The sequence below is a fragment of the Odontesthes bonariensis genome, chromosome 19, assembly GCF_027942865.1.
Source record: "Odontesthes bonariensis isolate fOdoBon6 chromosome 19, fOdoBon6.hap1, whole genome shotgun sequence".
NCBI classification, from domain to species: Eukaryota; Metazoa; Chordata; class Actinopteri; order Atheriniformes; family Atherinopsidae; genus Odontesthes; species Odontesthes bonariensis.
In genome coordinates this window covers 6,167,836-6,186,788 of record NC_134524.1, presented here as the reverse complement: position 1 = coordinate 6,186,788, position 18,953 = coordinate 6,167,836, and the positions used below count along the sequence as shown (strand labels likewise).

The 18,953-nt window shown below is 44.0% G+C and overlaps 1 protein-coding gene across 2 annotated transcripts in view; it reads right to left on the bottom strand.

Annotated features, from left to right (window-relative positions):
- Positions 1–18,320, bottom strand: part of pacs1 (phosphofurin acidic cluster sorting protein 1) — a 72,537-nt gene extending 54,217 nt beyond the window's left edge. For both annotated transcript variants that reach the window (XM_075451660.1, XM_075451661.1), the window contains exon 1: positions 17,747–18,320. In XM_075451660.1, the coding sequence (XP_075307775.1) occupies positions 17,747–17,901 (155 nt within the window). In that variant the 5' untranslated portion in view covers positions 17,902–18,320. The remainder of the gene's footprint in view (positions 1–17,746) is intronic.
- Positions 18,321–18,953: the final 633 nt, after the last annotated feature.

Sequence of the window (18,953 nt, the reverse complement as noted above, 5' to 3'; positions counted from 1 at the left end):
TATGTTCAACACACCTGGTCCAACTCAGATCTTTTTGAGCAGGAACACACCGACACACAGCAAATAGTCTGATGCACATCTTTCTCATCCAGATGTGGAGCAGAAAATGCCGCACTGCCCCTTTAAACCCTCTGTTTGCTGCTGGAGGTCCTTAAAGAGAAAGAAGCGGGGCCTTTCAACAACGAAACAAAGTCCATCAGGATATCATTTGGTGTTTTTTCTTTAATGGGTGTAGAATCGGATAGTTTTTGGGGAGCTGCGAGTCTGAAGAGGAACCAACACAATCATTTGCTTGTGAACAGATTAATAAAAAAAAAATGCAATGAGTATTTAATAGTCTGCTCAATCAGGTGTGTCGAAGCAGGGAAACATCTAGAAGCATCTAAAACCTGCAGGGAAACATCTAGAAGCATCTAAAACCTGCAGGGAAACATCAAGAAGCATCTAAAACCTGCAGGGAAACATCAAGAAGCATCTAAAACCTGCAGGGAAACATCTAGAAGCATCTAAAACCTGCAGGGAAACATCTAGAAGCATCTAAAACCTGCAGGGAAACATCAAGAAGCATCTAAAACCTGCAGGGAAACATCTAGAAGCATCTAAAACCTGCAGGGAAACATCTAGAAGCATCTAAAACCTGCAGGGAAACATCAAGAAGCATCTAAAACCTGCAGGGAAACATCAAGAAGCATCTAAAACCTGCAGGGAAACATCTAGAAGCATCTAAAACCTGCAGGGAAACATCTAGAAGCATCTAAAACCTGCAGGGAAACATCAAGAAGCATCTAAAACCTGCAGGGAAACATCTAGAAGCATCTAAAACCTGCAGGGAAACATCTAGAAGCATCTAAAACCTGCAGGGAAACATCTAGAAGCATCTAAAACCTGCAGGGAAACATCTAGAAGCATCTAAAACCTGCAGGGAAACATCTAGAAGCATCTAACCTGCAGGGAAACATCTAGAAACATCTGAAACCTGCAGGGAAACATCTAGAAGCATCTAAAACCTGCAGGGAAACATCTAGAAGCATCTAAAACCTGCAGGGAAACATCTAGAAGCATCTAAAACCTGCAGGGAAACATCAAGAAGCATCTAAAACCTGCAGGGAAACATCAAGAAGCATCTAAAACCTGCAGGGAAACATCTAGAAGCATCTAAAACCTGCAGGGAAACATCTAGAAACATCTAAAACCTGCAGGGAAACATCTAGAAGCATCTAAAACCTGCAGGGAAACATCAAGAAGCATCTAAAACCTGCAGGGAAACATCTAGAAGCATCTAAAACCTGCAGGGAAACATCTAGAAGCATCTAAAACCTGCAGGGAAACATCTAGAAGCATCTAAAACCTGCAGGGAAACATCTAGAAGCATCTAAAACCTGCAGGGAAACATCTAGAAACATCTAAAACCTGCAGGGAAACATCTAGAAGCATCTAAAACCTGCAGGGAAACATCTAGAAACATCTAAAACCTGCAGGGAAACATCTAGAAGCATCTAAAACCTACAGGGAAACATCTAGAAGCATCTAAAACCTGCAGGGAAACATCTAGAAGCATCTAACCTGCAGGGAAACATCTAGAAGCATCTAAAACCTGCAGGGAAACATCTAGAAGCATCTAAAACCTGCAGGGAAACATCTAGAAGCATCTAAAACCTGCAGGGAAACATCTAGAAGCATCTAAAACCTGCAGGGAAACATCAAGAAGCATCTAAAACCTGCAGGGAAACATCTAGAAGCATCTAAAACCTGCAGGGAAACATCTAGAAGCATCTAAAACCTGCAGGGAAACATCTAGAAGCATCTAAAACCTGCAGGGAAACATCAAGAAGCATCTAAAACCTGCAGGGAAACATCTAGAAGCATCTAAAACCTGCAGGGAAACATCTAGAAGCATCTAAAACCTGCAGGGAAACATCTAGAAGCATCTAACCTGCAGGGAAACATCTAGAAACATCTGAAACCTGCAGGGAAACATCTAGAAGCATCTAAAACCTGCAGGGAAACATCTAGAAGCATCTAAAACCTGCAGGGAAACATCTAGAAGCATCTAAAACCTGCAGGGAAACATCAAGAAGCATCTAAAACCTGCAGGGAAACATCAAGAAGCATCTAAAACCTGCAGGGAAACATCTAGAAGCATCTAAAACCTGCAGGGAAACATCTAGAAACATCTAAAACCTGCAGGGAAACATCTAGAAGCATCTAAAACCTGCAGGGAAACATCAAGAAGCATCTAAAACCTGCAGGGAAACATCTAGAAGCATCTAAAACCTGCAGGGAAACATCTAGAAGCATCTAAAACCTGCAGGGAAACATCTAGAAGCATCTAAAACCTGCAGGGAAACATCTAGAAGCATCTAAAACCTGCAGGGAAACATCTAGAAACATCTAAAACCTGCAGGGAAACATCTAGAAGCATCTAAAACCTGCAGGGAAACATCTAGAAACATCTAAAACCTGCAGGGAAACATCTAGAAGCATCTAAAACCTACAGGGAAACATCTAGAAGCATCTAAAACCTGCAGGGAAACATCTAGAAGCATCTAACCTGCAGGGAAACATCTAGAAGCATCTAAAACCTGCAGGGAAACATCTAGAAGCATCTAAAACCTGCAGGGAAACATCTAGAAGCATCTAAAACCTGCAGGGAAACATCTAGAAGCATCTAAAACCTGCAGGGAAACATCAAGAAGCATCTAAAACCTGCAGGGAAACATCTAGAAGCATCTAAAACCTGCAGGGAAACATCTAGAAGCATCTAAAACCTGCAGGGAAACATCTAGAAACATCTAAAACCTGCAGGGAAACATCTAGAAGCATCTAAAACCTACAGGGAAACATCTAGAAGCATCTAAAACCTGCAGGGAAACATCTAGAAGCATCTAACCTGCAGGGAAACATCTAGAAACATCTGAAACCTGCAGGGAAACATCTAGAAGCATCTAAAACCTGCAGGGAAACATCTAGAAGCATCTAAAACCTGCAGGGAAACATCTAGAAGCATCTAAAACCTGCAGGGAAACATCAAGAAGCATCTAAAACCTGCAGGGAAACATCAAGAAGCATCTAAAACCTGCAGGGAAACATCTAGAAGCATCTAAAACCTGCAGGGAAACATCTAGAAACATCTAAAACCTGCAGGGAAACATCTAGAAGCATCTAAAACCTGCAGGGAAACATCAAGAAGCATCTAAAACCTGCAGGGAAACATCTAGAAGCATCTAAAACCTGCAGGGAAACATCTAGAAGCATCTAAAACCTGCAGGGAAACATCTAGAAGCATCTAAAACCTGCAGGGAAACATCTAGAAGCATCTAAAACCTGCAGGGAAACATCTAGAAACATCTAAAACCTGCAGGGAAACATCTAGAAGCATCTAAAACCTGCAGGGAAACATCTAGAAACATCTAAAACCTGCAGGGAAACATCTAGAAGCATCTAAAACCTACAGGGAAACATCTAGAAGCATCTAAAACCTGCAGGGAAACATCTAGAAGCATCTAACCTGCAGGGAAACATCTAGAAGCATCTAAAACCTGCAGGGAAACATCTAGAAGCATCTAAAACCTGCAGGGAAACATCTAGAAGCATCTAAAACCTGCAGGGAAACATCTAGAAGCATCTAAAACCTGCAGGGAAACATCAAGAAGCATCTAAAACCTGCAGGGAAACATCTAGAAGCATCTAAAACCTGCAGGGAAACATCTAGAAGCATCTAAAACCTGCAGGGAAACATCTAGAAACATCTAAAACCTGCAGGGAAACATCTAGAAGCATCTAAAACCTACAGGGAAACATCTAGAAGCATCTAAAACCTGCAGGGAAACATCTAGAAGCATCTAACCTGCAGGGAAACATCTAGAAGCATCTAAAACCTGCAGGGAAACATCTAGAAGCATCTAAAACCTGCAGGGAAACATCTAGAAGCATCTAAAACCTGCAGGGAAACATCTAGAAGCATCTAAAACCTGCAGGGAAACATCTAGAAACATCTAAAACCTGCAGGGAAACATCTAGAAGCATCTAAAACCTACAGGGAAACATCTAGAAGCATCTAAAACCTGCAGGGAAACATCTAGAAGCATCTAACCTGCAGGGAAACATCTAGAAGCATCTAAAACCTGCAGGGAAACATCAAGAAGCATCTAAAACCTGCAGGGAAACATCAAGAAGCATCTAAAACCTGCAGGGAAACATCTAGAAACATCTAAAACCTGCAGGGAAACATCTAGAAACATCTAAAACCTGCAGGGAAACATCTAGAAGCATCTAAAACCTGCAGGGAAACATCTAGAAACATCTAAAACCTGCAGGGAAACATCTAGAAACATCTAAAACCTGCAGGGAAACATCTAGAAGCATCTAAAACCTACAGGGAAACATCTAGAAGCATCTCAAACCTGCAGGGAAACATCTAGAAGCATCTAACCTGCAGGGAAACATCTAGAAACATCTGAAACCTGCAGGGAAACATCTAGAAGCATCTAAAACCTGCAGGGAAACATCTAGAAGCATCTAAAACCTGCAGGGAAACATCTAGAAGCATCTAAAACCTGCAGGGAAACATCAAGAAGCATCTAAAACCTGCAGGGAAACATCAAGAAGCATCTAAAACCTGCAGGGAAACATCTAGAAGCATCTAAAACCTGCAGGGAAACATCTAGAAACATCTAAAACCTGCAGGGAAACATCTAGAAGCATCTAAAACCTGCAGGGAAACATCAAGAAGCATCTAAAACCTGCAGGGAAACATCTAGAAGCATCTAAAACCTGCAGGGAAACATCTAGAAGCATCTAAAACCTGCAGGGAAACATCAAGAAGCATCTAAAACCTGCAGGGAAACATCAAGAAGCATCTAAAACCTGCAGGGAAACATCTAGAAGCATCTAAAACCTGCAGGGAAACATCTAGAAACATCTAAAACCTGCAGGGAAACATCTAGAAACATCTAAAACCTGCAGGGAAACATCTAGAAGCATCTAAAACCTACAGGGAAACATCTAGAAGCATCTAAAACCTGCAGGGAAACATCTAGAAGCATCTAACCTGCAGGGAAACATCTAGAAGCATCTAAAACCTGCAGGGAAACATCTAGAAGCATCTAAAACCTGCAGGGAAACATCAAGAAGCATCTAAAACCTGCAGGGAAACATCTAGAAGCATCTAAAACCTGCAGGGAAACATCTAGAAGCATCTAAAACCTGCAGGGAAACATCTAGAAGCATCTAAAACCTGCAGGGAAACATCAAGAAGCATCTAAAACCTGCAGGGAAACATCTAGAAGCATCTAAAACCTGCAGGGAAACATCTAGAAACATCTAAAACCTGCAGGGAAACATCTAGAAGCATCTAAAACCTGCAGGGAAACATCTAGAAGCATCTAAAACCTACAGGGAAACATCTAGAAGCATCTAAAACCTGCAGGGAAACATCTAGAAGCATCTAACCTGCAGGGAAACATCTAGAAACATCTGAAACCTGCAGGGAAACATCTAGAAGCATCTAAAACCTGCAGGGAAAAATCTAGAAGCATCTAAAACCTGCAGGGAAACATCTAAAACCTGCAGGCCAGGGAAACATCTAAAAACCTGCAGGGAAACATCTAAAACCTGCAGGGAAACATCTAAAACCTGCAGGGAAACATCTAAAACCTGCAGCGAAACATCTAGAAGCATCTAAAACCTGCAGGGAAACATCTAAAACATACAGGGAAACATTTAAAACATACAGGGAAACATCTAAAACCTGCATGGAAACATCTAAAACCTGCAGGGAAACATCTAAAACCTGCAGGGAAACATCTAAAACATACAGGGAAGCATCTAAAACCTGCAGGGAAGCATCTAAAACCTACAGGGAAACATCTAGAAGCATCTAAAACCTGCAGGGAAGCATCTAAAACCTGCAGGGAAACATCTAAAACCTGCAGGGAAACATCTAAAATCTGCAGGGAAACATCTAAAACCTGCAGGACAGCGGCCCTCCAGGACCAACTTTGGACATTCCTGCTTTAAAGCCTGAACGATGTTGTGAATTAGTAAAGGCGCAGAGCAGAAACCGTTTCAAAATCTACAACAGCAGGCTCAGGATCCATGGCGGCATCTTAGGTTTTAACAGACATAATGTAAGCGGAGGCTAAACTGTGCTCATAGGTCGATCCATCACATCTGTGAGGGCGGGACGGTGTGACCGCGGAGCAGAGCTGTTGGCATCTGGAGGGAGAAAGGCCAGCAGGGGGAAGAGCTGTGCCCACATCAGCTGTGAGACACGGCCCTGAGGCAGTGGGGAAATTAAGAAAAGGCAGGAAGATGAAAACAGGAGGAAGCTGAAAGGTTTGGAGGAAACAGGAGTCATGTGACAGAGCTCATTCCTCAGTCAGCTCACGTCTCTCTGCTGTATCTCTTCAGTCACTAACCCACCCTGCCTTTGATGTGGTCCTCCTCTGATAAAACCTGTTTTTTTCCTCCCATCAGCCTCTCCTCCTCCTTCACACCTCCATCCACTCCAGCTCACTTTCCCTCCACCACAGGCTAATCCCTCTTTCCTCTGCTCCCCCTTCCCCTCCTCTTCTGGCTCTCGCCACCCTCCGTCTGTCTCGCTTCATGACCCATGCATGATTTACACAGATTTGCTCTGTTTGACATTCGGCTACTGCTCCATCGCTCAGTGCAGCATCACCTTTAATGTGGCTGTAACCAATCGCTACTTATTGATGCTCTGCAGACTCTCTTTTTGTGAGCCGTTTTAGCCGGCGTGCTTTTACTACAGCTCGGAGATTAGCAGTCAGTGTTCAATATTTGCTGAACACAACGTAAAAGATGAGTCACTCCTCAGAGTGTTTGTATTCAGTGTGACGGGACACCTCAGAGTAGGGCTGTCGCAATAACCGCAAAAATGAAATATCGCGATATGATGACGCCCACCGCGCTTCATGATGGGTCACCGCGATCACCGCACGTATTTTCGATAGTGTCCGTGCAGGTTTCAATCTACATGCGCACGGTCCTATTAGCAACATTAAACGTTCGTTTTGCAAAGCTTTGAAACTTACCGAGTGGTCACTGTTGTTCATAGATGTTCCACAAAAAAAATTAGAGCAAAATATGCTTTCCAGCAGAAGTTTGACGATCGTTTTGACGAACTACTTTTTCATCACCACACGTGACCTGATCTCGCCACAACTTAACACACTTTAGAAAGAGAAAATGGAAGCCGCACTAGTATCGAAAGCAAATGTTACTTCGCCCCTTTGGGAGCATTTCGGCTTTCAACCAAATGAAAAGGGTGAACCAGCCAATTTAAACGAGGCGATTTGTAAAATCTGCCGAAAAACGGTTCAAGTGAAACGAGGGAACACAACCAATTTAAAGGCTCACCTAGCAAGCTATCATCTGGCTATTGCGGCACGGTTGCCGCCGCCTCCTGCCACACAGAGTCGCGGAGCAGCTCATGTTGGGGCGAGCCGACAACTTGGAGTCGGCGAAGCCTTTGCTCGAGTCGCCAAAAACAGCAGAGACAGTGACAGACATAAACGCCTAACAGGTGCTGTTACACGGTATCTGGTTGAGGAGATGGTGCCTTCTCCTGAATTCTGTTTTTAAGTTCAATCAGTAGGAGAAACAACTTGCATCTCGCATCTGTGCCGTTACCGCCCTTTGTTCTGCTTTCAATAAAATAAAGTGTTATAAAGTTGCCATGTCTTTTTATAACCTTTTTTAAATGTGTAAGTGCTATGTTTCAGAGGAAATATTGCAATGAGTTTAGTAATTTAGTAATTAACAAACGAATTTGCTAGATAGATAGATAAAAAAAAAAAAAAAGATGGCGCAATAATATCGCATATCGCAACATTGAGCCGCCCTGACTCACCGCAGGGGGAATTCCTCAACCGCGACAGCCCTACCTCAGAGATGTTACCTCGACTCTAAAACAGAAGACAAGAGGATGGTAACATGTTATATTTTTGGAAACTAGAAGTGCTCCGGCAGTGTTGAAGCTAACGCAGCTACCAAATGTTGTCTTCAGTGCACCACGTCTGCTCATTTTGTTTGATCAACTCTATTTACGCTGCGTTTCCTTGACTTGGAGGATGTTTGTGTGACAAAGAAAGCTTTCTGGAGATGACATCTGGGGCTCTGAGAGACTGTGGGGGGGCTTTTTAACCACAATTTCTGGACAATTCATACACTAAAGGATAAAGTTAAAGGATTTGATTAAAAAAAAAAAAAACTTACTCTACTGATAATAAAGAATGGATGTGATATTTGACCTTAAGGATTCCCTTAACAACAATTTAAAAAGGTTAAATGTGTCTTTAAATCTGGAAAGTAAACAGCAGAAATACTTCAAGCATCAGCTGTGTTCAAAACCGCATACTTCTCCTACTACTCATACTAACTTTTTGAGTTAGTATGCGAGTTTGAGTAAGCGAGAAGTTCTCGGATGCATACTAGATTCTCTGAAATGTTGGGTATGCATCATGAGGTTACTACTCATACTCAAACTACCCAAGATGCAATGTAACGTGACGTCGCCAATCGTCACTTCCTGTCAAAACGGCAGTTTCAAGCTAGCTACAACGAGGGTAGGTTCACTTCCTGTTTTCAAAACAAAAGCACCAATTGTATCGTAATGGCTTTCCCTATGATAAAAGGCAACGGGTATTTTATTTTGTGAAAATAACAGGAAGTGCGTTGCTCACTGTGGCTAGCTTTAGTAGCGCCAAATTCGTGGGAACAGAATTGTAAACAGCCGGTATTTTGTCAGGTTTTCAACACGTTGGGGATCTAAACGCCTACTTTCTCACCTGAAAATGTTTCAAATGTTGCTAAAGTTTACAGAGTTTAGAGCTTAAGCGAAATCAGCTTCAGGCCGGCTGATTTTGGCTCGGGCAGGAGCGAAATGCATTGTGGGTAAAGAATGGAAGTGTGTAGTTCGCAAGTATGTAGCATGTAGCATGCGGTTTTGAACACCTTCTGGTGTTTCTCACATAAAACTACAACCAACCAGGGCAATCCCATGCGTTTTGAGCGTGCCATTCAGAAGTCACGAGCTTCACCCTTCACTTCATCATCTCAGCTCGTGCCCCGAAGACGCCCGTTCGCTCTTTTCCCATTTCTTTCCTCTTCCAGTCCGTCTTTGCTGAGCCTGTGCAGAGGCCAACAGTCATGCTGCTGACATGAGCTGACACTCCGCCTAAAGCAGGAACACACTGCTAACACACACAAAGAAAAGCGCTAACCGACAGAACAATCTGAACTGTGTGATGCAGACGCTTTTATAGGAAGCCACTGAATTACATCATTTAACAGCAAGATCAGCCAGGATGCTGTTTCATACGACTAACGAACACAAGACTCATAAAGCAGGTTTCACTGTGTGAAGCAGTGAGTAAACAAACAATGAAATGCACTAAAAACTGATACTTAACCACAGTTTGATACAATCTGATTCAAACTAATCGTGCTGCTTTTTTTTTTGCTGCGTAATACAAACAGAAAACCAGAGAAAGCAGCAATTAAGTGGACACTTGAGAAGAAAACGCCATGCATAAGCACGATGGTGCTTTAAGTGAAGGCGCGAGGTGACAAAGAAGCTGCTGCAGTGAGAGCGAGAGCAATATCAGACATTCACACACAGCCGCGCACAGAACAACAGGGTGCGATGAGGTGTCAGTTATGCTATGCAACAGTTTGCAAAAGGGCGCTTTGTGTGGCAACAGCATAAACATGAAGTGGCACAGCACGTCATTCTGCAGAAAGGTACAGCTGTGAAGCAGATACAACAACAGTGACCCACAATCCACCCTGTCATTAAACACTCAGTGGGGTCACATAGCACTGAAAGGATCGGATTATTTGGCTAAATTACAATAAGAATGAGTTGTGCAAGGGTAATTATCCTTGGATATATGGCAGAATGAATCGGATCAGAGGCACAAAGCGTGTCATACCCCGGTATGATAGGTGGCGCTGTACCTATTCCAACTGTTGCTAATAGAGCCACTTCCTGTTGACCTCTTCACCACCAACAACAACAACAACAACAACAACACCAAACTCAGGCATTGGAGAAAGATGGAGAATGCAGAGCAAGATGAAGCTACGTCCCTCTACATTTGGTCTGTGATGAGCTGCTTGTTGCACAAACGCTTCTTGTCAGATTAAGGTGTTTTTGGCCCTATTGTTACACTTGGCCCTACCTCTGTCTGTGACTGAAATGCCTCGAGAAAAATGTTTAATGCAGGCGCATGAACACGCCCAAACACTCACACACACTCACTCACAAGCTTGCTTCTGCCATCCTCTGCCAGACCTCGTTTTCCCCAATCAGGTGGCATAAAAATCAAAGGCGGCCATTTTGAGTATCTTCATGACACAGCAGCTTTCAACAACAACAATCAGAGGCAATAATCTGCTGGATCGTGCTGCATTACGAGGGCCAACGCAGAGGGAGCCCCGACTCTAACAACAACACACCCGGCAGCTGGAACATGCTGCAGGTAAAAGGAGAAAGAAATACACGGGGGTCAAATCCTACAGCCCACAACTTCTACAGCCAGAGAGAAAGACGGCACTTTCTGGTAAATTTAAAGATTAAACGCAGGTATTCCAACACTGTGCAGATTTTACTGACGGCTGCATAATCCACTCCAGGTCTACTTTCTTTCCACGAGTCTGAAAGAAGAATCCAAATGGATCGACTGACAAGGAAAAAACTGTGTTTTTAACCTGCCATGTCTCACCTTAAGGTCCATGCTCTCCGTTGTTTATGAGTCCAATAAAGATGCTTTTTTTTCTACCTTTTCTGGGAACAATTCTATAAGAATTGAATGGGTAGTTTGTTTTACATTTCAAAGGTCTGCACGAGAGCTCGCAAGATGACAAGCGACATCCTGATCATACGAAACCAGTTACATATATAACGGAGACTCTTTTTCTCAACTTAAAACAAGCCACCATGTTGACGCAGACATGCACCCGTCTCTAAACCAATTATTGTCAAGTTTAAAGTGATGCAGGTGACCAAGGTGATGTTTGTGCGTATAAACCAAACCAAAAACTACCTGGAATAAACTTACAGAATGGAACAAAAACATAAAAAGTAAGCATCATATCAGAGCTAATGCACAAACTCTGCAGTAACCCGAAAACTTAAGGAAGAAAAAACTAGTCCCTTTGAAGGGAACTGAGTCCCAATAACATGATTTTGTATGTTCATCCCAGAAGTGCAAGGAATACAAACACAGCCACGGTTTGGGTCAGCTTTTGTGCACACTTTTCTATTCCTCCGCCTTTTTTCAGTGCCTCCTCGTCTCCGTGGTCTCCCTCCGTCTTGCTCTACTTCGCTCAGCCACAGGCAAGGACACACCGAGGCCTGTTCCTGCATTAGGAGGACAACCTATACGCTCACACGTAACATAATTCCACTCTGCGAAAGCTCACAAGAGAAAAACGACACGTGTCCGTTTTTTGGCTACATCAGAAAAATAAGGCAAGTGTGCTAAACGTATATTTAGCTAGAACTGGGCTACCGTTTGGCCCATCTTTCCTTTAGAGCTGCCAGACCAAGCATGTGACGTGCAGCAGGTTTGTGGTCGAGTTAGACGAGATAACGGAGAGCTTGTGCGGAGAGAAAGAGAGAAACCGTCTCGCCAACAGGCCTGTTCTGTGTTGTATGAAGTACATGAGAGCTGGTGGTGAAAATGAGACATTTGCTGATTAAAATCTCACACCGGGGATACATAACAGAATATCCTGTTTTCTTTCACACACACACACACACACACACACACACACACACACACACACACAATACAATTGACCCCTTCATTAAAGCGATTACAGATTAATGAGGAGAGAGCCCGCCTAATCCAGTTTATCTTGAGACGGGGAAGCGATGCTATCTGAGCTCGATCTTCACCGCCCCGCACACAGCATGGAGCTGCGTTTGTGCTGGGTGATCATATCGGGTTAACGGCCAATCACAGCCAGTCCTGCCCAGACACGGCCATCACAACGGGCTGCGAGGATCAGAGTGACAGCGTGAGCCGAGCTGAGGAACAGCCACCGAGCCAAAAAGATATCAGAAAGCTTCCCCTTTCTCGGGTTCAGTGTTTGACCCATCGCAAGGTAGAGATATAACCCTGAAGTAGAGGAAAATTATTGTCTGGAATACAGAGACACAGGCAGCGCGTCAAGGTCAATCTGTGTTAAGTGCATTACGAGCTCGTGTTATCACCCGGGGGGAGCGATGTGTAACCTGAGCTGGAGATTATAATCCCACGCACGCATTATTTGCATGGACACAGATGTAGAGTAGCAGCACAAAGGCCCAGATGCAACGGCTGTGTTCACAGAAGGGCTGCGTACATGTGTCCGAGTGCACTTTGACTAATGAAAAGTCAGAATTTCAGCTGGGAGACGGCGTCGTTAGCGAAGGACATTCCAGACAGATTTATCCAAAGATACGTTAGAGCACGCAACACAACAAGATTTAATCCCAACCGCCTCCATCTCAGATTCCCTCCTGCGAACTGTCTGGGTTTCAAACGGCACAGGAACGAGATTAAGTCAAAGCGAGATGTAGAGAGTGTGTGAGCGCTTACGTACCTTTTGCCGGCATGGTTTGTGTTCCCCACACGGCATCTGGATTTCATTGTGTTCTTTTTTTTTTGTTATAAAAGACAGAAAGATAAATAAATCCATCATCTGTCAGTGAACCGGAGCCACTACGCCCGGGATGTGGAACTCGGTGTCTTAGCTACCAGATGAAAGTTTACGACTACAGCAGGGTGATCCCTCTGACACCAAAAGCAGAATACCACAACAAAGGCCTCCTCAGACCACGGCAGTTTCAGAGCCCCATCAACCAAAACCTCGTCACTGCAGCAGCTTCACTACGTGGATTCTCATCTTTTTTTGCTTTCAGATCCTCAGTGAGAGAAACAAGCAGCAGACAGGACAGTAAGTCCATTATATACCCTGTAAAAGGAGGAATAACACCTGTAATGCAACATTAAAGTATCTTACGTTGTCACTGCACAGTTCTCCTGTGCTCTTATGATCCCTGTAAGAGTTCAAAAATCTGATTTTTGGGTTCATCTGCCACTGGAAGGGAAACCGAGAACAATTCACCTGCCCAAAATAGTTTCACTCGCCATAAAAGTGCGTCATGCATAATTGGACTGAAAGCGTTCATCTCCACCAGTCCTTTACATCCCTTTTAAGACACATTTATGCATAGATAACATCAGATTTATAACTTAATACAGAAGTCACGATGGGTCAGGAGGGTGCCGTAACTAACGGTTACCATCAGCAGGTCATCTCAGTTCATTTGGGAGGTGTCACTTCTGGACCCTGCCGACATGTTTCCCTGTGGGATCCATGATCATTAGGCCTAATTTTTATAGTATTTTAGTAGCTAATTTAGGAGTTATTCCACCAGAGGAGCAGACAAACAGAAGTGTAGAGGTGGTGTGTGAAGCTATGACATCGCTGTGAGAAACTGTTGCTTTTGTATTTGGGTTAAAGTGGCAGTAAACGCCCCCCCCCCCCCCAATCATAGACTCTGTTTGAGCAGGTGCCAGTGCACCTAACCAAACAAATCCGGGTTTCGTGGTGCGACATCAAAGCCGACACGTCCGTCGACTCGTTTTTTAAAGCCTAAACTTACATGGTAACCTTTTAGTCAGCTTTCAAATGGTAATTATAACAAAGAGTGTGATTCCTGGGAAATTGTTATGTGTGGGTTAGCAGCTTTTTAAAGCAGGGCGAGAGGTTTCACTGCAGCTTTTTATAGCCTGCCAGCCTCGAAGCTGCAGAGGGAAATATTCGACTTGTTAGCCGCTTTAACTGCAACACTATTACTCTGAATACGGGACAAATGGCTTTGAAAAGCCACTAGATAAACAGATCATCAACATCAATAACGGTTATGTACCGCGCGTCGTGCTCTCCCCCAGAGGCTTGGAAAGGCGGAAAGAAAACAAATGGGAATAATCAGGGAAAGCCAAGTGAGGAGGATTGTTATGCTTTGCATTAAATCTCCCTTCATCTCCGACAGGCGAGCCACAAAGGGGAACTCAGACCTCGACGCCACTCAGCTGAGTGGATGAACAAGCGCAGCCAAGGCAAGACAGAGCGCCAACGCTCCTTAATGAACACTACTACCCCCCCCGCATCTGTGTGTTTGTGCATGTATGCAACAGCCTGCTGGCGCCCTTTCTACCTCTTTCCATTTGTGTGCGAGCCCGACCAAGCGTTTACGGGGTAATGCAATGCTGACACTTGAGGAACGCCGCGTGACGTCCCAGGATTGTGCTGCAGGGCAATTACAGCAAAGCTGTCAAACAAATGCACAATGTATAATTCAAAGCATCCTGCATTACTGCTATGCATTTCCTCCCACCAACAGTATTCATTACGGATTTATTTTTAATGCAATGACCCTGCCTTTTTCTTTTTTACTAGCATGCGTTTTCCCTTTGAGTCTCTTTTCAGAGCTCCAGCAGCATTTGATCTGCATCACTGTCTCACCCGCAGCTTGAGGTGAACTGTTGGGATTACATGATTCGTGGTGCATTTAGTTAACTTATTAAAAAAGCCTGGTACTATTCAGTAGATTCAAGGCTAAAAAAGGCCCAATTTAAACACCTGCTTCCTGTTTTTTTGCTCCAATTCTATTCTAAAAAGTTCTGACTGACCACAAACGATGACGCGCTCTTTCACCATTTTGACGCTTTCAACAGAACGCTGTAAATACAACTGAATAAGTAACACTTTGGAGGTGCGTAGGGCCTCCAGCGAGCGTCACAACCGCTTTCACCTGCGCTCAGTTCACGCACGGTCGCTGCGTTTGGACGTCATTGTGCCTCGTGTATCAAAGTAAGATAGATACTATTCTCTTTTCAGGGTTGTGTCCTTGGATCACAAGACAAGCATTTCATGAGAAATGAAAGTGACAAATGCCTTCTCATCTGACTCTTGGCCCAAAAAAAAGAAAGCTCATTTCACAGAATGTCGGAGAACAGCTTTAGAAACGAGCCTGCAATTAGCAGCTTAATAGTGATCCCACATGTTCTCTGGAAAGGATTTTCTACTGTTGATTGTTTAAATGCCTCACTAATCATAATATTAGATACTCATTAAGCTGGCCAAGCAGTCAAACGCTGAGCAAAGCAAAGACCCAGCATGCATTTATGGACCCGAGTCATGGGACCAGCTTTGCAAGGAATCCTACTTTAATGATGCAAGGCAAAAAGTGTCCGTGTCAGGGTCCATTCCTCGAATACCTGACGCAGAGCAGCAGCACAAAGAGGCCTTTAACTAAAGCCTGTGTGAGGCTGGAATCCAAACCATGCGTGTGCTCGAGCACCGGTCGACACTTCACAGAAACTCCCAAGCACGCCTGGGATCTGCTAATCTTTTTTCGCTGCAGCCTCTCTCTCTATATATACGTGAGGTGAAGTGTCTAACCTGTTTGCACAGCTGTTGGGAGAGTCTCTCTGCCCCCAGAGGCGCAGAGGGGCTGATGCCGAGCACCCGACACTGCGGAGGCAGAGGAATCACCCGTTACTCCACTCTGAAAGAGCTGGTCTGGAGCCAGTGGAGTGATCTATTCCTCTCTCGTAAAGACGAGAATACGAGGTCAGGGCGGCTGAGCGCAGAGATGACCTCAGAGGCATTTGTATCGATGGATATAAGGAAGGATGACGGCGCTTTTTGCGCCCCTTTGCGAACAAACACTCTGGGATTCGTGATCGCTCACATTTCTAAACGGATGCGGCACACGGGCAAAACATTTTGACTCACGACTGTTCACAGAAGTGATATAATCTCCCACTCAAACATTTCCTGTTGCTCCCCTCTACATGTGAGCGAAATGCCACAAAACACTCAATCATAGCTGGATATATTTAGCCTTTTTCTGAGTTCTTTTTAAATTTATTTAAACCAGGTTTCTCTACGAATCGGGATTCGTAGGAAGCAGCTGAATGCACGTTTGTGCCTGCGAGACCGAATTCAACCCAGAGCAGTAAACAACATACCAAGTGGCATTTTGAGTAGGCAGGAAGAGGTTAGAGCAACAACACCTCCACTAGAAGGGGGAAGTTGCTAGGTCAAACTGCAGCAACAAAGATTAAGAAACAAGAAAGTTCAAATGATGCAAATAGGTCACGCTCAGCTCACTGAAAGGCATCACGATGACATGGAGTCCATAACAAGTTTTTTTTTTTTTTTATTGCTGGCAGTGCCATTTCTGCAGCTCTTCCTGTTGCCTGTGTCTGTGACAAATCCAATTTAAATGGAGATGACAGAGCCACTGCTTCTTCTCCCATCAGCCTGCCTCATTCTCAGTTTCCAACCCAACAACCCCCCCCTTTTTTTTCTGACTCTCCGAGTCTCTCTCTGTTGCTGCAACAAAATCGAAGACACTTGATGGACCAATGACAGCTGCAGGACAAAAAAAACAAAATCCTACAATCGAAGCCGAAATATTCCAAATGGGCCGTGGATATATGTGAGAGAACACAAGGAGAACGTTATAATCCCCCTTCTAAAAGGAAAAGCCAGGTGGTGAGATGTTTAAAATGATCCAAGGTCACATGATTTATTCACAAAGTGAACGATGCACACACACACACTTTGCTAAAATGCCAAGAAGCAAATGGTACCCTGAAGGCTTTTGCTTCGAACCCAGTAAAGCCCCCAAAGCGTGCTGGAAAGCCGCACTAAGACACCAGCGTGTGTGCTGTGTGTGATGGTGGCGGCGCTGCTTCCAGCCTGTAGCCTCAACATCTGAGCTCATCTGGAGGGATCCAATCAAGGCTTCCAAGAAAATAAAACAATACATCTTTTTTAGGGAAATTTAGCCGCGTTTTCACAAAAGGTTACAGGTTTGGATTAACAGGTGAAATCTGTTAGTCTGAAAAAACCCCGACAGCATCTTAAAAACGGGACAAACTTCAGACGAGAGCAATCTGATACGCGTCTCATCTCTGGTGACATGAGGAAGTGCATCTGCTTCTTTACTCATACACACACACATGCATGCAGGCATGCCAGCCGGCTGAATCCCAAACAAAGATGCCTTTTTCAGTGTCCTCAGCTCAGGTGAATAAGGTGCCTTTCCTCCCGTGACCTTGCTGCATTGCCCTCATGAACACACACAGCAACCCCCCTTCATCACAAACACAAAGAATCAGACAGACAATTTGAAGAAATTAGATATTCATCCTCGCAGAGACATTTCCTCTTAATATATCCCAGTCTTTTGATACAGATGTTGGAGACAACCCCCCCCCTCTACAGATAATGTGACAATCTGCATCCAAATCTGCATCACTCTTTTGTGTCTGGATTGATCAAAAGAGGGCTTGGACAAGGCTGCAGCTGGTCCGGCACCCAATTCTGTTAAGATAACCAGTTTGTTTATGTTATCTAATGTAAATGCTACCGGGTACGTGATTATTTTTTGACTATAATAATAAAAAAAAAAAATTCAAAAGTGCAATTAGAGGCAGATCTCAGGTTAATGGGTTACACAAACACGACCTGTGAAATGTTAGCAGCAAACACAATGAGGTGATAGTGGTGGTAAAATTAAAAAAAAAGGCACACATGTGTAAACCCTCCTGTGTAAACAGGCTGTCTGACTCATTCCCCTTTTAACAGCCCCAAAAAACGACAAGTCGTGCCGCCTCCCCCCTTTAGTCTCCGCCGTGGCCCCTCCACATACCTCGGCACGCAGCTGGGTGAGGAGCGGTCCACCTCCCAGGTGGCGTACAGGTTCATGTGGACCGGCCGGTTGGAGCTGATGCACACCGGCTTTGAGGGCTGCATGTGCGGCGAAGGGACACCCCCAGTCCGCGGGAGCCCTCCTCGCTCCGACATCCTGGAGGCTGAAAAAAGGGGGCTTTCAGACGGAGCTAACAGGGGGTGTGCTACCCGCAGCAGTCTTTGCCTTCTCCGTGAGTGTGTCGACCTGCTTTCGGTGCGGTCGCCGCTTCGCTTTCTTCAGCCGTTTTTTTTTTTTCAGGTTCCAGCTGGTGCAAAACGCGTCAACGGTCTCCCGCGTGCAGTGCTAACGGAAACCTGACCCGTTTTGTATGCTAATCACCGGCGGTTAGTGGAAACATTGCCCGTCGTCGGGGGGTTTCAGAACCCCCCCACCCAAAAAAAAAAAAAAAAAGCCAGTCGGCAAATCCCCGCGTCTGGTCCTGCGTAACTTTGTGAGTGCTGGTTGGTTTCACGGCGCAGGAAGCGGAAATTTCTGTCGGCGAAGTCGCACAGTGAGCAGAAAGCAACGAGAGCAACGCCTCTTTAGCCAGAGCACGTAAAACGGCTCAGAGCACGAGACACACACACACACACGCGGAAACTGGCCAATAGTATGGTCTGGTTGTGTCACTGTGTGTTTTAAAATTAAACCTCTGTATATATTAGTATATAAAGTAAAAAAAAACATATTACATGCATGTTTTACCCCTTTGTCGTGAGTTTATTTATATTTCGAGGTTGTTTTGATGCTTTCATGGTACAATGCTGCATATTAATGTAAAGAATATAAAGTATTAAAAATATTAGTAATATTACTAGTAATATATATATTGTAATATTACTAGTAATATTTACTAATATGAATATTAGTAAAATATTAGAATATTAAGTAAAAACATATTACATGCATTGTGTTACCCTTTTGTCGTCATTATCGCCATTTTTAAATTTATATTTCGAGGTTGTTTTGATGTTTTCCTGGTAAAATGCTGCATATTAATGTCGCATAGCACTGTGGACATTCATTTTGATCATTGGTATAGTTTCCTATATGTTTTTGTGATGACATAAATGCGTGTTTCACTCCAGTAGGTCGTCAAAATGAGTTTAAAGATACTTTTCCATACAATGCTATAGATATAAGCCTGTGTAACGTTCACAACAAC